The following is a 25,274-nucleotide window of genomic DNA, read 5'->3' on the forward strand; positions in this document are numbered from 1 at the left end:
TGCAACTGCATGAGTTGCTCTATTTAGTCCATTATAGAATGTCTCCATAAGGACACAGTTGAGGATACCATTATGTCCTTGACCAAGAATCGAAATCTCACCCACGCAGTACTCAGGGTTTCATTATCAGCTTGCTCAAAGTTCAATGCTTTCCACCGTCTTGCGTTAACAATAGGGGGAAAGAATTTCTTCATGAACCTCTCAACCAACTGGTCCCACGACACTATCTCATTGGGTTCCAGAGAATGAGCCCACTTCTTGGCCTCGTCTTGGAGAGTGTAAGGAAATAAATATAGTTGAATCCCTTCTGGCATTATTCTTGGGATTGAGAATGTGTTGCACATCTCTACAAAGCTCGTGAAATGAGCATGTGGGTCCTCACCCTGCAGTCCTCCAAACTGGGCAGCATTTTGGATCATCTACAACATTACTGACTTGATTTCAAACCTTGCGTTTTCATCAACATTTGGCCTTGCAATTCCAGGAGAGAAGATATAAAGATTTGGTGCTGCATAATTCCTCATTGGAATATTGCGATCTGTAGCAAGGAAAACAAGATCCTGTTGTTCTTGACCAAATCCTCCATTAATTCTTGCCTGGTTGTTTTGATCGTTGTTGTTATTGGTCATATTTATTCTACGCTTATTGTGATTCTGTCTTGCTCTGCGATGAAAAGTTCTTTCTATCTCGGGGTCGATATTGGGCTCCGAGTCTGTTTCTGTATTTATGTACTGCCTACAGTTTGTTGCCGAACCTATAGTACTCCCAAGAGAAAGTGCCTGCACGAATTCACAAAAACAAATTCAACACTCAATCGTTTTTTTTTTCAAATCCTTGGTAACGATGGCAAAAACTTGTTGTGAATAAAATATGGGATGATTTCATAGCTTAAAATTGTTATGTGATAATGAGTCTATGCGATCAACTTAAATAAACATACACCAGTCATAAGTTTTCTCGTTCATTGGCCAAGTGTAACCTAATCACGAGTTGCTTAGGGTAACCTAAGGTCGAACACAGGGATTTGAAACGATTGCGCTAAACAGTGATTCATGCATGGGGATTAAAGATACGATGAGTTTATGAGAAAGCTTAAATGAATGAGATAAAGGAATTCTAAACAACCAAACCGGGTAAGAGTTGTAACTGAGTAAAAATGTAGTGCCACAGACTCAACGAGAAGAGTTTATGGATGTGAAAGGGCTTGAAGGAAAGTGGCTACTTAACTCAATAAATCTTATTTGAGATGCTATCATGGTTCACACCCCTAATTGGCATACACCTCTTGGTGATTGCCTCGACTGGTCATATTTTTATGATGCATAAAGGGAGTACAAAGAATGCACGGTTGTTTCTATCTCTAGAAATGCTTCTTGCTTTACTTAATAGGTTCTGCTACCATTTCTCTCTTGAGACGATAGCTATGTCACTTGGCTCTATTTTCACAGAAAAATATAACCTCAAAATATGTTAAGCAAATATGATAGAACCTTTAAACTTGATTTAAATCGTAAAAGTTCCTTTCGACCTTGCCGTATGAGATTTTAGTGATGCATTGGGAAGGTAATGACAGTTGAACAATTATGAGATGAGATAAAGATGAACATGATGATGATATTAAGTTAATAAAAGAGTTTGAATACAAACTACCTAATATCTTAGTCAAGTGAGTATTACAACACGTTAAAAACAGAAGAATGAAATGGATTCGTGATTAATATCAATATCCCGATAATTAGTCTGCTAGCTTTGACGTAGTGGATGAAGCGGGTGAGACCCTCTCGAAATATTTCTCCTTCGTTGATGAGATGGGATGGAAATAATGGTGGAATCTTCTTTGCAACTCTCGGTTTGTCGATTTCTTTTTTTTTTCTACCATTGAGCCTCTATTTATAGAACCTTTCTCTGCTTTACGTTAGGATCCCCACACTCATTGGTTGTTATCATTTGTTAAAGTAGGTGAGAACGCCAGCGCTGCATCATGGTCAATGATTAGGAAATTGTCAAAGTATCAGTTGATTTGGCTTCAGAAATCCCGAGGCATGCGTCCTCTGCATACTTCTTAAAGGATCAGTGCACGTGATAATCCTGAGTTTTCCTGCAAAATTCAAGCTTTGGCATACTTTGCCTATGAAATGCGGTCAGCATGTGCGTTTTAAGTATCTTCACGCAATTTTTCTTTTTACATATAAATTCACTCATGAATGGTTCATTTTCTTCCTTCTCGTTATCGCATGTTCTAAGAAAGAGGCACAAATAACTTGTATTCTACACATTATCAGTTCTCCACAAAGAAGAGGAATTCGTTTCAAAAGAGAAGAATTATTGAAGAAGTTTGTTCAAAGATAATTCAACTTTCCCTTTTATAATTCATGCTTAGCCTATACAACATGTGATGTTTGTATATCTTCTTATTTATTTATTTATTTTTATTTTTTCATTTCTCCAAAATCGAAACAAAAGTGATATAACGCTTTTGCAAGGGGATTCAATATTGAAATAGATAATTATAGTTAAATAGGTTGATCCTAAAGAGATTAGGTTTAACCTACTTAAGTCCTATATAAAGGGTCTTAGGAAGTCCTCATGGACAACAGATCCCTACAATTATTTTGCAGAAAATTCTCAGAATAAACTCTCTCAAATACTAGGAGAAAAAGTTCTCTAAAACTCTCCTTTCTTATCCTTGCCTGAGTCATAGTAAGGAAGATCTCGTGGAGGAGAAGATTATTATTTGGAGAACATTTTACTATAGCTATGTGTCTACAAAGATATGTTTTCTCTTACGCTTAACACAATTTACTATTTTAGTATGTTTTTAATTCTATCAAGAAATCAAAGAACACAATTCTATCGCTTTCGCTGCGAGATCAAAGTGTTCAATCTCTTCAATTGGTATCAGAGTCAATTTTTTATTCTTGATTTGAATTTTTTTTTTTTTTAAAAGTATGGTGGGTAGCTTTTAATGTCAATACAGGTGATGTATGAGATTTTAATTGTTGATTGCAAGTTGGCTATTTAGGTTTTTGACATTTAGATTTACAGTTTTTATTGATAAGATCAATGTACAACCAATTGTTTTTTGGCGTCATTATACTATAAATCGAGCCTATAAGTTGGTATCGTTCATGGCAAAAAATTGCTGTGAAGGACAAAAAAAAATTAGAGGAGAAATAGTGAATCGAATAGAAGTTCGGGAGTGTTATGTGATCAGCACTGCGACGCTTCGAACCTAGAGATGCTGGAAATTTCGACAACACCATAACATTCCAACACTGATGGGCAAGGAATGGTGAAAATTAGGTTTTGAGTTCAAGAAGATTCAAGCTTTAAGATATCAAGACGTAGATTTTAAGATACTTAAAAATTATTGTAATTTTTTTTTTAATTTCTAGGAATGCCAAAAGTCTATCAATTTTGCTATTCTTTAAATTTAGTTAGGCATGTGATGTATGATTTAAATTAAAACTTGAATGTTACATAAAGTATGTCATTTAGATTAAAATCCCACCATAGGTTAAATATATCATGCACATTTTTTAAATATAACTGTTATATTTAAATTATTAGAATAATTCCTAAATTAGATGCATGATGTAGTGATTTTTCGTTAATCTAGATGATTAATTAAAAAATTAAGTAAGATTACATGCTCACCTAATAGAATTAGGATCTTACTTACATAAAGATAAATTTGATTCAAATTTTAAATAGTTTAAAATTTTAGTTTATCCTTATAAATTTGTATTGAGATTAGAATAAAGTAAATTACATGCTTATCCAATAAGATTCAGTATAAAAATAATAACTGAGAAATTTGTATTATATAGCAAAAGATAGGAATTTATTTACAAATATAATCAAAGATAAAAAAAAAAAAAAAAACAATACAAATTTGGCAAAGAGGTTTTCCCACGAGATTTCAAACAAACATATAATATATCTATTTGTTTCACATAATTTCAGTTTTTAGAATCCATGATATTTTTGTCCAGGAAACTTTAAAATCGAATAGACCTGGATTTTTTAATACCTATATAATGGAAGGATTTTTATGCCTAGATGAAGTGTAAAAATGTAACTTAATTAATTAATAAATCAAAATCAACTATGCATTACTATTAATTTTAACTTAAATATAAATATAATATTTAGACTTGAGTTTTTCCTAAGGTATATTCCATGTATATATCATGGACATCTAAGAAAAAATATTATGAATATTATAATAATAAATAGATATCCATTGCTTAGTGTCTCAAAACCATGTGTCACCTTTTACATTGTCTATCTTGTAATTATTTATGTTTAGTGTCCATGTGAATTCACAAATATTTAATATAAAAGTATTCATTTATTTTTATTTTAGTTGATTAAATAATTAATTATTATAACAATAAATTAAATCATGCTAAATTTAGTTGATGACTACATCAATAAGTCTCTAGCATTTAAGGAAGTGATTATTTAACTTTGATTTCTATATACTAAATTGGTAAATTAAATATATATATAAATACAAACATGACAAATCCCAAATATTCAATATTCGTACCCATCCAAACGGACCTTTAAAAAATTTTCTGCTCGACAAGTAAATCCTATGGGTTTGAGCGCCGCTTTTAAGTAGAGCCTCTAAATTGTATCCAAACAAAAACTTTTCCTGTAAAAACTACCTTTAACAATCATAAAAAGCACTTTTGCCATTGTTCCAATACTCCCAACCAACGATCTACATCGTAGTTGATGTTCTCTAGGCTTTTTGAAAAATTGATTCACTTCAAATACACACGTTAAGAATGAGACGATCTTACATACAAACAAAATATACTGTATTTTCTCAGTAACATAAAATTATATCCAATTTATTGAATAAACATTTATGTAACTTTACAATGAATGACTGGAATGATCTTTGTACCCTTTATTTAAAATCTAACTGAAGTGTATCATCTAACCCAGAAAACAATAAGCACAACGAAAACAAATGAAAGAGACAGCACAACTGAAAACAAACTACAAATACAAGCTGTTTACTTACATTTTCATGGTAAGTCATGAAAGACCTTCTCCAAGAAATTTTTGAATCTTGTGCCATACAAATGAGGTTCTACAACCGATATCGAAAGAGGGTCGAATCTTAAGGACTTGTACGCATGCTCTAGCTTCTTCTTCACATTGTACTCCTGCAGTATATCTATAATCCCCATGTAAAGAACTACGTCGTAAACCTCAAAAAGTTCTACTTCAGCAGACCCTGACTGAGCCTCACGAAGTTTGTGACTAGCTTGAGCAGGCATATTTACTCCCAACTGCACACGAAATCTGCATGCATATATAACAAGAAACTCGAAGTTAATTATATGCTACGCTGTAACTAGTAAAACAAAATTCCCATCCTGCAAAACTGTTTACGTTGCCTTAATCTATATTAGACCCTTTTTCTAAAAAAAATAATAATAATAAACAGAACTAAATTTGAATACTTTTGGTGAATTTTATTTTTAATTAATCTGCCAATTTATCTATTTCTATTTCGAGTACTATTATCTCTTCATTTGCTTTTTACATTGGTTTCTTGCCATAAGTATATCAAAGGCAGTCTTGATAATGAATGGTTTCTCAATTTGTTTTTAAGCATTTTCAAGACACTATTATATTGTTCAATATGTTGAGGAGGTGGTAGGCATTTTCAAGACATGACATTTCTAATATACTGTTCAAAATGTTGAGGTGGTAGGATGCCATTGATAAAACCTAGTTAATATTTTTTTTCTTTTTTGAAACAGAAACGAACTTTTCATTGATATAATGAAAAGAGACCAAGTCTCAAGATACAAAGATCAAAATATAATGAAACGTTGTAAGCATAGAAATCTTGAAGACTAGGGATCAATGGGTGCACCTGAACATCTCAACTAGGTTGATACGCCCATATCACCCTCATCATATTGTGTTACAAAATTCAGCTATTCAAACTAGAAACCAAATAGCATTTGTCATAGTTACACTAAGATATAAAATTGTTCCAGTTAAGACAAATATCCTGGATAGAGTAATCTACCAAAAAAAAAAAAAAAAAACAAAACTTTGTCTAAGAACACCAAGAAGAAGCTAACAGGCGAGCTGAACCAAATCGATTTGACCAATCAGTAGCCTTGTGGAAACTCGTTGATTTGGTTCAAACCAAATTTCTAAAATTAAGGCTTTGACGGCATTTGACCATAGTAGTTGGACCTTCGGAGATAAAATTGGCCTGGCCAATAATTGATAGATGTTAAAGATTGCCTGCCCAAATACCCAATGTAGATTGAAATATGAGAAAGCTTTCCCCAATGTAGATTGATTTCATTCCCCAACATAGGCATAGTCAATCTTGATTAGTAAATATGACCAAGTTAGACTCGGAGCCACTGGGTGTAGAATTTGGATTATGAATCCTTGTCTAATCTTGGGCTTGGGTTGTTACAAATGGTATTAGAGCGAAACCTCTCCCAATAAGATGAGGTTTGGAGACGAACCAAGGTAGAAGCTGGTAGGCATCTAATGCTCGAGTTTAGAATAGGTATATGAATAAACTAAGATCTCATCTGAATGAGAGTGATATGAGGATATAAAAGTATGGTTAAGAAACGCTTAGAAAAATAGATAGCTATTACTTGTAGCAACAAGATACACCTTCCTTTTTTATAACTCAACTATAGGAACTTCAAAGTTAAGCATGCTTAGCTTGGAGCAATTCTATGCTAGGTGATATCTCGAGATTTTTCCTAGAAAACTTGTGAGTGAGGACAAACCATGCTAAAAAAATTTGTATTGATTTATGGGAATAGTCTTCACCTTTAAAAGATGTTCAAGACAAGGATGACTTTATCAAGTCGTGAGGATGCAAGGAAATGTCAGGGCCATTAGATTTTGAATCCAAATTTTGAATCCTGAGCTGGTGTGTTATAAGACCAATACCTAAAAGTAATGTTTGACTAAAGATAGGCAAAATGTAGACCTCATTTGATAATGTTTTGTATCTTTTTTCTATTTTTAAATAGTACTCTTAATAGTACAATATTTTCTTATTTTCTAATCTATATTTAAAATCATGGTAAAAATCAAAAGCAAAATTTGAGAAGTACAAAGAAAGTGAAGCTATTTAAAGAAACTAACATATATATATAGGAACATGTTTGATTTTTGAAAACAGAAAGCCAAGGAGAAAATTGTTTTCGGACAGAACCAAGTGAAAAGTGAAAACAGACCTCGCTGTGCCAGGCAGTAATACATCAACTTCTCTGTCACCGAATGTGTCTGTCTTCAATGGTCTTCCTCTGATGTGAGGACCTGGAGCAGTGGTTACAGAGCTAGGTTCATGTGTTACAAGTATTAGGCCCTTTGGAGGAATCGTTGGCTCACTTTCTGAAGATTCACCTGCTGGAAGGAGGTCATGAGGAAAAACGTATCGAATGGTTAAACTATATTGTAAAAGACATTTCCATATACTACCAAAAGGAACGTGGTAGGCATCAGTTTTCTCAGCTTTGAACTACAAAAGTAGAGGCAACGTCAGGAGTCATGAATCAATACCGAAAACCATGTAAACATGGAGCAACTCGTTTAAAGAAAGGAAATATATCTAGCTCCCTACACACACAAACACACAAAATAAGTAAATAAACTCCCCCATCCAACTCTGCCTAACACCAAAAGTCCACCCTCAACATAGCAATAGCAGAAGAAGAGGAAAAATAAAACATCTTTCTCGAGAGGAAAGAAAACAAACGGTAACTAAAAGGAAGAAAGTCAAAAGAACAAATGGTAACTAAAAGGAAGAAAGTCAAAAGATCCCTGAAACATACTGTAATGGAAGACAAGATCCTCATAGTGCTATACTGCTATGTACCTTTATTTCAGTGTGACTAAGGAGAATTCCTATAGCGCCATAGGTATTTTTAATTTATTCTCTATTGGGGACAAATTTTCCTTCGTTAATTTATGAATAAACAATTTTTTTTGGTAACTGAGGTTTCCTTGAGCAATGAAAGAAAGTACAAGGGCATAAAAAAATGCCCACAAAAGTAGACAACTGTAACTACAAAAATAGTTTCCAATCAAAAGAATATAACCAAGCTAATAATTACAAAAATCCTGAATAATAAATGTCAACAAAGAATAGTATTAAAAAAAAAAGAAAAAGAAAAAAGAACAAATGTCCACAAAGATGCATTAAACCTAGATCCTTACCCAACTTCCTCACATGAACTCTCAATATCTCTAAAGATCCTCACATGTTCCTGAATATTTGTGGGAAGATCTAGTCCTCATGGCTTCCTATCTCATATATCGGATGCCTTCCAAAATTCTGGATTTTAAAACACCTACTGAACACTCTACGCTATTTTTTCCTACTGTCTGCTCGTACTCTTATTATCGCTTAAAAGTTTTTGATGAACTGTTTATGTTCATATTCCTAGTTTTTCTCGATCTAATTATTCTCTGATTAAAAAAGGGTATAGGTGTTTTGACCCCCTCAACAAAAAATCCTTGACAAAATAAGTCGATTGAAACAACTTCTCTCAAAGAGATATGAATTCAAAGACTTGAGACATCTAAGATACTTCCTCGGAATGGAAGGAGTAAGATCTAGTAAAGGGATTTCTATCACTCAATGGAAATACACTTTAAATCTCTTAAAAGAAACAGAGTTGAGTGGTTGCAAACCAGTTGATATGTTTATGGATGCAAACTCAAAGCTTGGAGTTAATTCCGAAGATGAAACAGTATCATCGACTAGTTGGAAAGTTAATATACTTGACTTACACTCAACCTGACATCACCCTTGCTGTTAGCAATGGTAAGTCAATTCTTGAACAGACCCTCTAAAGAACTGGACATAAGTCAATTCTTGAACAGACCCTCTAAAGAACTGGACATATGGAAGTTGTGTTTAGGATATTGAGATATTTGAAGCATGATCTAGAAAGGGCCTTATATTAAAAAAGAAGACTGCAAATTGTTCTCTAGAAGTTTACACCAATGCAGATTGGGTTGAATCTCCTATTGACCGCAAGTCAACCTTAGGATATTCTTTTTATGTATAGGGAAACCTAGTAACCTGACACAACAAGATGATATAACTAAATTTAGAACGAATGATACTAGTAACCTGAACCAGCTGTCATGCCAAAAAGAAATTCTAGAACCATTGCCAAGATTAAAGGATGAAAACTTACTAGAAATAATAAGTGTTAAATCACCCATCAATTTAGAAACTTCTTTTTTTTTTTTTTTTGGTGTGACAGTAAATTTAGTTATATCAATACTTTAATATCCCCCAACACTCAACGGAAATAACTTTAAAGCACAACCATCAATGAAAAATGTTGTTTCCATTTCAAAAAAAGAAAAAAAATAAGTTCCACAATAACCAAAACGGCATTCAGATCACAATAGTGTCCATTAACGTCAATGATGAAAAAATTAATAGAAACTGAACAAATTCATAAAGTATTATGTCAAGGTAGAAGAAACTTACCATCATCATGGAGTAAATTTTCAGAATTTTGAACTGTAGCAGGAGGTTCCAACAAAGCCTTCAGTTTCTCAGGAGCTCGAAAATGCACTCCTAGCAGTAGACTATAGTCAATTATGTGCAGAGACTCCAAAAACATGCAATCGAGGGAAATTTGTCTGGCAAAGAAAAAGAAATGAAAAGAAGAATTAAATAATGGTTTCGTATATGTGGGCATGTTGCATTGACATCCAACCCACTCTCTGTGAATATTATGTCCATCTGGAGAGAAATAAGCTAAATATCATTTTGTCCATATTTCATTTTGTCCTCGGTGTTTTCAAAGTTTTACTTTTGTCTCACAATCAACCATTGGAAGAATACAATTTTGTCCTTGGTGTTTTTAAACTCCTGCAAGAAACTGTTTCAAACAGATCTCCAAAACTTGCACTCCCAAAGGTGATCCAGGTTTTCTTCCACCTTTTGACAAAGGATGCAACAAAAAGGACCCATTGACGAAGGCATCTTTCTCAAAACCCTATCTACATATTCACACGACCAAGCAAAACTTGCCAAGAGGACCATAATTCCTCTCTTAACCACTCCACCTCTAAAAACTCTATTGTTCCTCTCCCCAAGATCCTAAGGCAAATCAAACCAGCGAACCATCCACATAACTGACCGTTTTCACTAAAGGTGTTGGTTGTAAATAAGTTAATTAGCAATAAAATCATCAATGATTTTATGTTATTCTCATTATAATCCTTGCCTTTTATGTATTGAGCCTTTTATGTTTGAAATGATTTTATTTCATTCACATTATAATGAACTATCCTATGGAATAAAGAACGTCCAAACCCAAACACCAAAGAAAAGGTCTAGGAAAAGGGCAACAAATCTGCCACCGAGGGGTTCCTCGTCAAGAACAAATGATACAAGTGAGGGAAATGATGAAAGAGGATCAAAATTCCAGAGAAATAATTCTACTTAAAACTCCCACCACAAGAAAGAAAACAGAAAAGATTCCCAACTGCAATCATACAGTCAAAAAAAGAGAAGTTCCAAATTTTAATTTTTTGTCATTCTTTTTGGACTTGTATGGTTAAAGTTTCTCAACTTCATCATAGTTTTAATTTCTTAAAAATTAGAGATTATTTAATTCATTCAGTTACTTAATAGGTTATCTAGAGTTCTTAAAGACAATATTCATTGACCGAAGTGCTATCTATAGAGATTTACTTCTAAGAGAAGGAAATTACTTGAAAAGGGATTGTCGCAACAATTTGTCCATATGGAATTCATATGACAAATCGAGATCCTTTAATGTTATACCATCTTTAGATTTATCTCCATGAGTATATCTCCCGAGGGTTGAGCCCTTCAGATCATAACGACGGTGAATTCTTAATTCTGTGCAGAACATGTTTCCCATGACCACAAAGCGTACCTGATGAGAAAAAGACAGAAAGAAGATGGAGTGACTAGAGGTGAAAACCGACATGTTTAGTAGAAAAGAAGATAAGGCCATATAGCAGACAGTAAATACCTTACTCCGACCATTAATTGTTATGCGATGGAGACCAAAAAATTTTGTTATGAGAGTATTTTCATGTGCTTTTACATGATCATAATATTTAGGAAGCATTTTGAGCAAAACCTGCAGAAACGAAATAGATTGTTAGTGAGGTTCTGACATGTTTTCGTAATATTATGTTTGCTCAAGAGAAAAGACTCCATTGCTCAATGTGTATCTTTCTGATAAGACACTTTTATGTTTTTCATTGTTCATAGTAGGTCTAAAAACTTGTATTTTTTTTTTTTTTTTTAAAGAAACACATGCTTTCATTGAGAAAAAATGAAAGAATATAGGGACATACCAAAAAAAATTAAGCCCACAAAACACCCTAGAGAAAGGGTTTTCAACTAAGTAAAATAATGCCTAGAGAATAATTACATTTGAAACTGAAACTCAAAGAGAAACATGAAACCTCACCAAAGACCAAACCTAACTAGAGTTTCTCTCCACACCACGAAACACTTTGTTGTTCCTCTCTCCCTAAAGATCCCACAATAAAATGCACACCCCCACAAACCAAAGTAAATGATCTTTCTCTTTAAAAGGCAGATAGAGGAGGAACTCCCAAATCATTGAAGGAACATCCCTCTAATAAGCAAGCACAAAATCAAACTCCTGAAAGAAGCCATTCCACACATATCTTGCATGCTGACACTCCCTGAGAAGGTGATCCACGTTTTCCTCCATGTTCCGTCAAAAGATACATCACAAAGGACTCATTAACAAAGGCATCTTTCTCAAAAGCCTATCCGTCATGTTCACACGATCAAGCAAAACTTACTATAAAAAGAACTTAACTTTCTTAGAAATCGTAATCCTCCATAAAACGTCAAAGACCGACTCAACAGCGGGAAAGAGATCCAATAAAATCCCAAGGAAAGACTTACAAGAGAAGCCCTTCGTAGGGGAAAGGCTCCAAACATGACATCATTTCTCCCAAACCTAAAGTCGAAATCCCCATCAAAGAGAGAAGAGAGGCCACCTTCGCCATTTCCCGATTGGAGAAAGACCAACGGAAACCAAAAAGAGAAAGAAACCGAATTCCCTGATCAAACCAAAAAATCCGACACCCGACAATTTTTCAAGGAGGAAAAATGATACAACCGAGGAAAAGTTGAAGGGAGGGGTCTATCCTCTTTTTGTACTTTGAGCATTAGACTCATTTTATTATTTTAATGAAAAGTCTTGTTTCCGTTTAATCTCTCTATATATATATTGAACAACCAATTCTATAGCCACCTTTATGAAAATGTTTATCTTTCCAACTTAATTTTGTTGTAATATTCTAAGTTCGTTTGTATTGTTTTCGTTTCAATGTATTTTGAACATTAACCTCTTTTCATTATTTTAATGAAAAATTCAGTTTTCTTTTCCCAAAAAAAAAAACATAATTGAATTTTTTAAGAAAAACCACTAAAGATAGGAATGAGGTATTAGAATTCACTAACTAATAAAGTCAAGCCAGGGATCTTTAGTTTAATGCCTTCAAACCTTCAACTCAGATTTCTTCAGAGTCTTGATCACAAATCTATCATCTTGAGAAAGATAAAAGATACTTCCACTTTTCCCGGGCGACGAGAGCTCCCTTAGACCATTATCGCCACATAAGGACATCATATACTCTGCTGCATTTAGTTTGAACATCTCTCTCAAATTCCTAACATTATGCAAAAAAAATAATCATAACAAATGGAGGTTCTAAGTTGTGATCATTATTTGAATCAAGAAGAACATGAAAGTACATTATGGAGTGCAAATGAGTATGATAATATAATAATACAAAATAAATTTGTGAAAATGAAAGATATAAACAAATTAATCACAGTGATTTAATAATAAAAAAAAATAAAAGAATAATATAAAGGAGAAAGAGAGAGATATTTAGATAATGATACAACGTCTTGGACAAATCTTTCATCTATAGCCCTTCAAACCTTGGATATAACCCTTGCCACAGGCCTAACTTGAGTGTGGACAGCCTGACATCTCCTAAATAAATACCCTTGTTAAATTTGAATGATTTTGAAACTCTCCTGTACTCTCTTATCTCTCCTCCTATCTCTTCCTATTTCATCAATGGAAAGTGTTGCTTCCATTTTTTTTTCAGAAAAAAAATGCCAAGATCCTTTGTGGGCACTCATTTGACGAGTGAGATTGTTGACAACACCTAAAACACTTTTCCAAAGTAGGATGGTTATAAGGATTAGAATTTCTTTTAAAAGTAGTACCTTCATCAACCTCATTAGATAATTCACCCATCAGCCTAAGCTTTTGGGTCAATCGATGATTTAAGATGGTATTAGAGCCATTGATTTTTTTAACCCTAGCCACAGTCACCAGACTAACCCTCTTCCACTAACAAGCCTTCCCGGGATCTGGTACGTACTTTGACATTCGACCCAACCAGCCACCGACCCTGTCCAGTTGCCATCTCCATCAAATTTTCTTTTGCACCCCCAAATCTGTTGATCAAGTACCTCGTGCTCAGATCCATCCGTCCATCTGTGAAACAGATTAGTATCTCATGCTCAAATTCGTTCGTCCGTCCGACGATCCAGATTTGTTTGACCATTTTCGCTCGCCCTTCATCCTCCAACTCACACATTTATCGTGGAGCTCTGTTCGTTGGTGCTCTCGTCTGAATCTGCCCAATTTCTTGTCTGGATCGTCCAGAGTTGATCAGTTTGCAAAGGTTTATTGTCCACCTTTATCCCGTCAAGCAACCACCGTCAACGGCCATCCACCCCTATTATTGATCAGTCCACAATCGCGCACTCATCTCTCTTCCTTTTTCCCATCTGTGTTCGACTTGAGGCAGGTAATGTAGAACCAAATGAAAGAGTTTTATTCAAATGATCAAAATCCAATCAATGTGGTCAAACGGGGCACCTTTCTAACGGTTGCTCTTACAGAAAGAACCTCACAATTAAAAAACATGAGGATGAAGAAGATGAGTACTACTCTAAGGAAGATATCAATGTGGCCCAACCAGGTGAGGGAGATACACTATCTGGTGTGATCCAAAAGGTCCTCTTGACTCTGGTAATTGATACAAATCCACAAAGACACGCGTTGTTTACAACCCGTTGTACCATCAATGGAAGGTGTGCAACATTATTATTGACAGTGGTAGTTCGGAGAATATGGTATCTAAGAAACTTGTACACCGCCTTAAACTGAAAGTTGACCCCCATCCAAGCCCCTATAAAGTGGGATGGATTAAAAAGGGGGGAGAGGTTGTAGTTAATGAAATTTGTACGATTCCATTGTCAATTAGAACACATTACAAAGATCAAATCGTATGCGATGTCCTAGACATGGACGCTTGTCACATTCTACTTGGAAGACCATGGCAATATGACAATCATATCGAACACAATGGTAATGCCAACACCTATGAGTTTGAATGGATGGGTAAAAAAGGTGATCCTTGTATCTATTGATTCGAAAACTCCTATAAGCAAAAATGCCATCAAGGAGAAGCATAGGGCAAACTTATTCTCTATTGTGCCTTCCCAACAAGCTTGGACAAGTGCAAATACTTTTACACTAGCTTTATTTATCCATGACAAACCCGAGGCTTTATTACCAATCCCTGTAGACAGCAAGGTGCAAAACCTTTTAGATAAGTTTCCTTCCATTACCAAGGCCCCAAATGAACTACCTCCACTCCAAGACATCCAACACAACATAGACTTCATTCCCGAATCTTCTTTACAACACTTGCCCCACTATCAAATGAGCCCTAGTGAGTATCAAGCCCTACAAGCTATCATCCAAGATCTTTTACAAAAGAAGCATATCCAACCTAACCTCAGCCCTTGTGCTGTCCCAGCCCTTATAGCCCCCAAGAAAGATGGTAGTTGGGGCTTATCATAGATAGCCTTGCAGTCAATAGGAAAACAATCAAATATAGATTTCCAATCCCAAGAATTTCGAACCTACTTGACCAACTAGCCGGTGCAAAGGTGTTTTCCACAGTGGATCTACATAATGCATACCACCAAATAAGAATTTGGCCGGGAGATGAGTGGAAAACTGCGTTCAAAACTAACCAAGGGTTGTTCGAGAGGCTTGTAATGCCCTTCAAGCTATCAAACGCTCCTAGCACCTTTATGAGACTTGTGAACCAAATTTTTTACCTTGCATGAACAAATTTGTGATCATTTACTTTGATGACATCCTAATTTATAGCAAGACTGTCAATGACCACCTTCCACACCTTCAGGAAGTATTTTCTATCCTTGAATCTAATACTTTGTACATCAATCCTAAGAAACGTGTCTTCTTATGCAGAAAGATTAAATTTCTTGGCTTCATCATTGAACAAGGTGTGCAAGCAAATCCTCCAGTCAAAGAGTGGCCAATACCTACATTTGACAAAGAGGTTCAATCCTTCCTTGGTTTAGCATCTTTTTGCTGCAAATTTATAAAGAATTTTAGTTCTATAGCTGCCCCTTTTAACTCATTGTTTAAAGAAAGGTAAAGTTGCATGGTCAACATTAGATAGTTTCAATGCTTTAAAAGACAGGCTAGCCAATCCACCTGTTTTAGCCCTTCCAAATTTTACAAAAATATTTGAAGTAGCTGTAGATGCAAGCACTATTGGCATTGGGGCTGTCCTTTCCCAAGAATCTCATCCTTTAGAATTTTTTAGTAAAAAGTTAAGTGAAGTTAGACAAAAGTGGTCCACCTATGAACAAGAACTTTATGCATTGGTAGAGCCCTCCATTAATGGGAACATTATCTTATAGGTAAGGAATTTGTTTTAATAACCGATCATTATTCTTTAAATTTCCTACATTCTAAAAGAAAAAAAAAAAAAAAAACCAAATGCATGCTAGATGGATTTCTTTTATACAAAAATTTGATTGTCATTAAGCATATCTCCGAAATCACTAACAAGGTGGCTGACGCCTTAAGTAGAAAATCATCCCTCCTTACTATGCTTAAGAGTAATATTATTTCCTTTGACCGCCTACCAAATTGTTATGAAAGTGACCTTGATTTCCATGATATTTGGCAAAATGTTTCTCAAACTCTCCTAAGGAATACCATTCTTTGGATGGATTTCTATTTTGTGGTAATAGATTATGCATCCCACAAGGATCTTTACGAGAGGCCATCATCATGGAAGCCCATTTGGGCTACTTAGCAGCCCATTTAGGCCGTGATAAAACCTATGAACTCTTGTCACCCTTTTTCTTGGCCTCAACTTCGGAAAGATGTAAACAACTTAGTCAAAAGATGTTTCACTTGTCAAATCTCCAAAGGTAACACTCAAAACACAGGTTTGTATACTACTCTCCCAATTATTACTAACATTTGGGAAGATTTGTCAATGGACTTTATTTAAGGATTACCAAGAACACAATGGGGATATGACTCTATCTTTGTTGTGGTTGATAGATTTAGTAAAATGGCTCATTTCATACCAGGTAAGAAAACATATGATGCTTTGAACATTGCTAATCTTTTCTTTAAAGATATTGCTAGGCTTCACAGCATTCCAAAGACAATAGTTTCTGATAGAGATATTAAATTCATGAGTTTTTCATTTTTTTTTTTGGGAAAAGTTTATGGAAACAATTTGGCACTAAACTAAAATTTAGCTCCTCAAGCCACCCACAAATGGACGGCCAAACCGAAGTTACAAACAGAACATTGGGTAATATGTTTCAATGTCTATGTGGAAACCAATCAAAACAGTGGGACACCAACCTTGCACAAGCGGAGTTTGCTTACAACAATATGCACAATAGATCAATAGAGAAGTGTTTATTTGATATTGCATATACTAAACCCCTTCGTTTGACTTTTGATCTCACAACTCTTCCTTCTAATGTAGATATTAGTGAAGAAGCTGAACAACTTGTTGAACGCATTCAAAAGCTACATTTGGAAGTCATTGAACACCTAGAGGAAGCAACCTCTACATACTAAGCTTAAGTAGATGTTCACAAACGACATGTTTCATTCAAATTGGGAGATCTTGTAATGATATATCTCTGCAAGGACTGCTTACCAAAAAGAGCATACAACAAACTTAACAACAAAAAGTTTAGACCATTTCCTGTCCTTGAGAAATTCAATGATAATGCTTACAAGATAGACCTCCCAACTTCCTTCAACATAAGCAATACTTTCAATGTAGCTGACATCTTCCCTGATCAAGTCCTAGATATGTTCAAGTTTTCAACTTAAAACTCAAGGATGAGTTTAATTCTAAGGGGGTCGAGTTGATGTAGGGGTATCAAGGGTATTTTGGATATTTCTTGTATTTGACCGATTATATTCTCTTTCTTTTAATAATTTCAGTTTTAATCTTAGATTAGGTGTGACAAAATCCTTCTCCTTTGTATCTATTTAAAAGAGGTTAGGTTAGTTATTTAGGTGTGTACAAGCCCTTATCCTTTGGGCCTATTTAAAGGGAACTTAACACTCTATTTAGATCATCATTAAAACTTCTACTTCATAATTCTTTCAAGATTTCTCCAAGACTTTTAAGTCTTCATCAGCAGCAATTTTTTTCAAACATTCGGTTCGAGGTTGGTCAGGTTTTGTTCAAGGCCAGTTCGATTCATTCAAACCAGTTTGGTCAGTTCAGTCAAACCAGTTTGGTTCGGTTAAATTTCAGTCTGGTTAGGTTTATTTCTGGTTTGGTCCAAAGAGTGGTTCTATTGATTTGACTTAATTCCTTATTGGGTTTAATTTATATTTTGGTGGATTTCTTCTATTTTCAGTTATGTTTTTTTCTAACAAGAAACAATCCACTTCATTAAGATAATGAAAGATGTTACAAGTAACAAGAAGGAAACAAACATAAAGTGCAATACAAACAAGCACACTAAAAACCACAAAACGGATCAGCAAATGCACTAAGACATCTCAACTAGGTTTGACACCTCCCTAGCATTCTCATCATCTCCAAGAAAGACTAGAATCCAAAGCTAAGTACAAAATGAAGAGGATTTTGCAAAAGATAAGGCTTACAACCAAATGATTATCTGAAAGTTAAACTGGAAATAATAACCATTACTATGCTGTTACAAAATCAAGAGAGCGGGAAAATAAAGGCTTTCCAATTGAGGTTAATGTCTTGTAAAGAGAAGTCTTGAAAAGTTTTGGAAAGCGAGCACCAAGAGGAGGCGTTGATATGGGCGATATCAAACTTAGTTCAACTAGAAGTAGCTTTGTCTTGAAATACTCTTTGATTTCTTTCAAACCAAATTTTTTATAACAAAGCTTTAACTGCGTTGGTCCAAAATAGTCTTGGCTTCTTCTTCAAACGTGGCCCGATCAAGAGTTGAAGCACATTAGCCTTAAAGTCATTATCAAGAACCCAGCTGGCATTAAAGCATTTGAAGAGAGATGTCCAACAAAATTCTGCAAAAACACACTGGAAGAACAAATGCAAGAGAGATTCTGAGTTTACCCAACAAAAAAGTGTAAACCTGTGGAGAAATATAGTGAGTAGGTAACTTTCTTTGGAGGATATCTGTGCTATTAAGAGAGCCATTCAGCATGATCCAAATCAGAATATTCACCCTTCTAGGGCTCTTAGACTTCCATAATGCTGATTCTAGTGGCTGACCAATTGGGGAGGAGAAAGATAGATGCTTTACAAGAGACTTGACTGAGTAAACCCCACTTGGTTCTAAAGACCACCGTCTTTTATCTGGAATCGAATTAAGTTTACAGTGATTGAGTTTTCCATACAGAAGCTGGAAGTTTTCTGCCTCTTCATCCTTTAACAGTCTTCTAAAATGAAAAGTCCAAGATGTTGAAATCTCATCCCAATAATCTTGTAATGAACCTTCGGGTTTGGTGGAGATAGAGAAAAGATTAGGGAATGAGATTTTTAGAGGAACCAAATCCAACCAAGGATCTCTCCAAAAGCTTATTCTTTCACCATTACCAACCTTGAAGGCTGCCAAGGAATCCACTTTTAACCAAAATCTTGAAATATTAATCCATGGGCTTCTAAGGCTGCTGGAAAATTTACCATTGGTATGTCAACCAAACTTACTTCTTTCATGAATGCTTATAATGACTTTTCTCCAAAGTGAGCTGACCTCAAAGAAAAACCTCCACCCCCATTTTTCTAGAAGGCCCTAATTTCTGAGTTTCAAGCACCCAATGTCGAGTCCACCATCTTCTTGAGACCGTGAAGCTATGCTCCATTTAACCAGATGATTTATTTTGCTTCCAAAATGCCCTTCCCAAAAAAAATCCCTCAATGTTCTTTCTAGAGATTGAATCACCTTTTCTGGTATCTGAAAAAGTGACATATAGTAAGTTGGTATATGAGAAAGAACTAACTTGCATAGGGTGGCATGACCTCCTCTAGAGAGGTTGTATCTCTTCCATTTGTCCAGTTTGCTTTGGACTTTGTTGATCACTGGTTGCCAAAAAGCTAATTGTTTAGGGTATCCCCTTAGAGGAAGGCCAAGGTACATAAATGGGAGGTGGACAGCCTTGCAATTTAGGAGGGCTGCTTCTGATTGTAACTTGAAATGGTCTATATTGATGCCACATAAAGCTGATTTTTCCCAATTTACCTTCAGCCCCGAACACCACTCAAATAATTCAAGTATTTTCTTTAGGTTGCTGAGTTTTTCTTTGTCATCTTGGCAGAAAATTAGAGTATCATCGGCAAATTGTAAATTAGAAACATAAATTCTGTCTTTGCCAACAATAAAACCTTCAAACTTGCCTTTTTCTTGAAACTGGAAAAGTAATGCATTTAGGACTTCACTGACTAGTAGAAATAAGAAAGGAGAAAGAGGGTCACCTTGCCTTATTCCTCTTGAAGCTTGAATTCTGCCACAAGGTCTTCCATTTATGAAGATTGAGAATTTTGTGTTAGAAATACAGCCCATCATCCACATAATCCATCTTGAGTCAAAATTCTTCTCAACTAGAATTTTTTCAAGGAACTCCCAATCCACCCTGTCGAAGGCCTTTTCTAAATCAAGTTTTAGAATCCGTCCTTTTTTTCCCTTAGAACGGTAGTCTTCAACCACTTCATTTGCAATAAGAATGGGGTCTAAAATTTGTCTTCCTTCGATAAAAGCACTTTGAGAAGCCTCTATTATACTTGGCATTACTTTTTTCAACCTTTCCGCTAACACTTTAGCTACTAATTTGTAAGACGAAGTGGTTAGGCTTATTGGCCTGAAATCACATACCTGAGTAGCATCCTTTTTATTCTGAATAAGGCTGATGAAGTTTTCTTTTATGCATGAATTTAACTTTCCATTATTGTAGAAGTCTTCAAAAAGTTCTAGATATTTATCCTTGAAGAAATCCCAAAATTTGAGAAGGAATTCAGCTGTAAAACCATCCGGTCCAGGGGCCTTGTTTTTACCTAACAGATTTAGGGCAGATTTGATCTCTACTAAAGAGAACCTTGCTGTCAACTTTGCATTATCAGCAGTGGAAACTTTGGACCATTTCAGGTTGAGAGGCACTGTTCTTTGACCTGGAAATTTGGTATATAAAGTGGAGTAGAAATCTAAGATGAGGTCTTCAATCTCTTTGAAAGAATTGGTTGCTACTCCTTGATCATTTATGAGCTCAGAAATCAAATTCCTTTTTTTTTGCATCTAGAAATCTATGAAAGAATTTTGTATTTTCATCCCCTAAACTTAGCCAATTCAGCTTGCTTTATTGTCTTAGATTTCTTTCATCTGTTCTATAATGGGAAAAAAGTTCAGCCATCAACACATTTCTCAAACTTCTGTTTGAATCTGTTAAGCCATAAGCTTCTACTTGTTCATCAATTTCCTCTAATTTTCTTAATAGCACTTCCTCATTTGATTTTCTTGCTTTCTCAAACTCTACATGTCAAGCTTTAAGGGCTGTTTTAACTTTTCTTAACTTCATAGAGATGACAAATCCAGCCCAACCTTGATGAACATCCACTGACAAAGTGTCTTTAACAATTTTACAGCTTTCTACTATGGATAACCAACTGTTACAAAATCTGAAGGGAGATGGCCCCCATTCAAAACAACCGGCTTCAAGAACGATTGGAAAATGGTCTGAACATGTTCTTGCCATTCTTACTACTCTAGTATTTGCAAAGATATCATCCCAAGTATTTGATACCAAAAATCTATCAAGAAGTGAAGAAGAAGCTGGAGGACCATCTCTTGACCAAGTAAATTGGCCATTTCCAAGGGGGATTTCCAATAATTTTGCTGAATCAATAAATTTATTAAACTTCTTCATCCCTTTTGTTAATCTCCCTGTTGGATTTCTTTCTTGAATCCTTCTATTTTCAGTTATGTTACAAGAGCAAATTCATGAAATCCTTAAATGGTCACCCATCAATTTGTCATCTAATAATTCTTGTATTTCTATGACACAAACAAATATTTATCCTCGAGTCTTTTCTTGTAGTGTAATTCTTCTCCATGAATTATTGATTCCGAAGCTTCAGATCACATGACCCGTTCTTTTTTTATTCCAATTCCCCATCATATTGCAATGAAAAATTAGAATTTTTTATGGTAGTTTTTCTTCAATAGCAGGAAAAAAACCATTAAATTGATTGAAAATATTGCTCTATAGTCTATCTTACATGTTCCAAAATTAGCTTGTAATCATTTATCAGTTTCTAAACTCCCTAGAAATTCTAACTATTGTATTATTTTCTTTGAATCTCACTGTACTTTTCAGGAATCAGAGAAGATGATTGGAAATGCTAGGATGCTTGATGGCCTCTATTACTTTGATAAAGGTTCTTTTAGCAATAAAATAACTCAGGGTTTAAGTAGTATAAGTCCTCTTTCTGTTAAAGAATAAATAATACTATGGTATCGTAAGCTATGCCATCCTAGTTTTTCTTATCTTAAATACTTATTTCCAAATTTATTTAAGGGAATTGATTGTTCCTCCTTTGATTGTGAAAGTTGCATTTTGGCAAAAAAAATCATCGATCCACATATCTTTCAAAACCTTAAAAAGCATCAAAACCTTTTTATTTAATTTATAGCAATGTTTGGGGTCCTAAAATTACAACTCATAGTGGAAAAAGATGGTTTGTTACTTTTATTGATGATCATACTCGTTTATCTTGAGTTTACTTAATTGGGGAAAAAAATCTGAGGTGAAAGACATTTTTAACCATTTTTACAGTATGATTGAGACATAGTTTCAAACAAAAATTTGTATTTTACACTCTAATCATGGAACTTGACATTTCAATGAATTTTTGGTGCATTTTTTAAAGAAAATGAATTGTTCATCAGTCTACATGCCGGGATACTCAACAGAATGGGATTGCTAAAAGAAAAAATAAGCATTTACTTGAAGTAGCTTGTGCTATAATATTTTCAGTGCATGTTCCAAAATATCTACGGGGAAACCCATTCTCACAACCATCTACCTAACAAATAGAATGCCTATTAAGACCTTGAATTTTAGATCTCCCATCGGTGTTTTTCCAACATCCCGAATATATTCTAAATTATATCTTAAAGTTTTTGATCGTACTGCCTATGTTCACATACCTAGTCACTTTCAGCCCAAACTTGATCATAGGGCTGTTAAATGCATTTTCTTAGGTTACTCGTCATGTAAAAAAGGTTATAAATGTTTTGATCCTCAGACAAAAAAACTTTTTGTAAGTATGGATGCGTCTTTTTTAAAAAATCAACCCTATTTTACCCAAAATTCTCTTCAGGGGGAGAGATCAAATTTGGAAGATAATTTTTGAGATGTTTTTGTTCCTCTGTCTAATCCTATAATGCCAAATGTAAAAACTTCTCAATCAAAGGGAGAAATACTACAAAATGATCATATTGGTCAAATTCCTAAGTTTAAGTTTTATACTAGAAGAAACTTCAATCAAAGGAACCAAGACCAAATAGTTTATCCTTCACAGAGCCATTCTGAGACTCCGAAGAATGAAACTGGTAGTCCTTCTTCTTCTTCTCCCACTCCTACTTCTACAATTCAAAACACTCTATCAATCATGTTTGATCCCGATGTTCCAGTAGCTATTAGAAAAGGTGTTCGCAGTTGTACCAAATATCCTATTGCAAACTTCATGTCATATCAGAAATTGTGAAATAGTTATAGAGCCTTCATATCTAGGATAGATGACTTGTTTTTTTCCAAGGAAAATAAAAGAGGTGTTAAAAGATATAAATTGGAAATTAACTATTATGGAGGGGATGAATGCTCTAAAACAAAATGGAAATTGGGAAATAGTAGAATTGCACAAAAATACAAAACTAATGGGTTGTAAATGGATGTTTACCATAAAATATCATGGAGATGGTCGTACTGAGAGATACAAGACAAGACTGGTAGCTAAAGGATTTACTCAGACATATGCCAAAATTAACTTTATTAGAGTTCTTTTGTCTGTTGTAGTTAATTCAGCTTGGCCACTTTATCAACTTAACGTGAAAAATGCTTTTCTGAATGGTGATCTCAAGGAAGTGGTATTTATGAGCTTGCCACCAAGTTTTGAAAATGAACTCGGATGTAGTAAAATTTGCAAATTAAAGAAATCTCTTCATGGTCTTAAACAGTTTCCAAGAGCTTGGTTTGAGCGTTTGGGAAAGGTTGTCCAACTATGGATTTCTTCAGAGTCAAGTAGATCATACTATATTTTTATAAACACTTGGAGAATAATAAAATTTCATTTTTGATTGTCTATGTAGATGATATTATTCTTACAAGTGATGATGAAGCAGGTTTACCGAATCTTAAGAAAAAACTTGCATGTGAATTTCAAATCAAGGATTTGGGAACATTGAAATATTTCCTAAGAATGGATTTTGCAAGATCGAAGAAGGGTATCTCTGTTAATCAAAGCATGTATGTTCTTGACTAACTTAAAGAAACAGGCTTACTTGGTTGCAAGATTGCGGAAACCCCTACTGAACCAAATCTAAAGCCACAATTAGCAAAAGTTGAAGAAATAAAGGATAAGGAACGCTATCAGAGACTTGTTGGAAGATTGGTTTATCTACCTCATAAACGTCCTGATATTGCATATACCATGAACATGGTTAGTCAATTTATGCATGCTCCTAGATCAACTCATTTTGAAGCTACCTATAGAATTTTGAGGTATTTGAAATGGTCACTTGAAAAAGGTATTTTATTCAAAAGCCATAATCACTTCCAAATAGAAGTTTATACAGATGCAAATTGGGCAGAAAGTGTTACAGATAGAAGATCTACTTTTGGTTATTGTTCCTTCATTTGAGGAAATTGGTTACTTTGAGAAGTAAAAAACAGAATGTGGTGGCTAGAAGTAGAGTTTAGAGCTTTAGCTCATGGAATTAGTGAGGGCATATGGATCAAAAGGATTCTTGAAGAATTGAAGATTTTCTTGACTACACCTATACGGATTTATAGTGACAATAAAGTAGCCATCTCTATTGCTCATAATCCAGTTCTTCATGATAGAACAAAACATATAGAGGTTGATAAGCATTTTATTAAGGTGAAGATTGAAGCAAGAACGATATGTATTCCTTATCTTCCTATATCATAGCAAATTGATGATGTACTAACTAAAGATCTTCCAAAGGAACAATTTGATAGATTGATCGACAAACTGGCTATGGAAGATATCTTCAAACCAGCTTGAGGGGGAGTGCTGGAATTTCTACGTGTATAAATATCAATTGTTAAATTTTTTCTTTTAGTGACTTTATTATTTTCCATAATTGTAAGAGGTCTTTCTTCTACATGAGAAGACCTAAGTTTGCATATAGGGAATAAGAGAAAATATAATCATTCTCCCAAATTTAGATGGTATCAGACCAAGTGGTCCAGGGAGGTTATATGTTCAAACTCCTACAACGTTATTTCCTCCTCAAATTAATATTATTTCCACTTGTTTGACTCATCTTCATGTTTCAAACTCACAAGTGGGGAGTGTTAGATAATATAATTAATTACGCCTTTACCCATCAACTTAAACTTTTGGGTCAATCGGTGGTTTAAGAAACCTTACTAGTGAAAGCTCCTTTATTGATATGGTCATCATTCTTGTTTGAGTTTGTTCTGTCTTGGGAAGTAGATGGCTTGTTGTATTCAAGATTTCCTTTCTTGGAGGAAAATTGTTGCTTCCTACCTTTTTTGATATGTCCTTGCAAGTTTTATTTCCTTTTCTTCTTCAATCTTGGTAGCCAAAGAAATAGCATCAGCAAGATAAGCTAAAGG

General features: G+C 34.6%; 1 protein-coding gene across 10 annotated transcripts in view; it reads right to left on the bottom strand.

Annotated features, from left to right (window-relative positions):
- Positions 1 to 4,900: 4,900 nt before the first annotated feature.
- Positions 4,901 to 25,274, bottom strand: part of LOC120077484 (phosphatidylinositol 4-phosphate 5-kinase 8-like) — a 40,219-nt gene continuing 19,845 nt past the window's right edge. For 8 of the 10 annotated variants that reach the window (XM_039031374.1, XM_039031376.1, XM_039031370.1 and 5 more), the window contains 6 exons: positions 12,570 to 12,735; positions 11,049 to 11,159; positions 10,762 to 10,949; positions 9,527 to 9,681; positions 7,254 to 7,425; positions 4,901 to 5,325 (listed from right to left, as the gene is read on the bottom strand). In XM_039031374.1, the coding sequence (XP_038887302.1) occupies positions 5,046 to 5,325; positions 7,254 to 7,425; positions 9,527 to 9,681; positions 10,762 to 10,949; positions 11,049 to 11,159; positions 12,570 to 12,735 (1,072 nt within the window). In that variant the 3' untranslated portion in view covers positions 4,901 to 5,045. The other 2 variants (XM_039031375.1, XM_039031377.1) reach the window with 2 other exon arrangements.

This window comes from Benincasa hispida, chromosome 5, assembly GCF_009727055.1.
Source record: "Benincasa hispida cultivar B227 chromosome 5, ASM972705v1, whole genome shotgun sequence".
Taxonomy (NCBI): domain Eukaryota; kingdom Viridiplantae; phylum Streptophyta; class Magnoliopsida; order Cucurbitales; family Cucurbitaceae; genus Benincasa; species Benincasa hispida.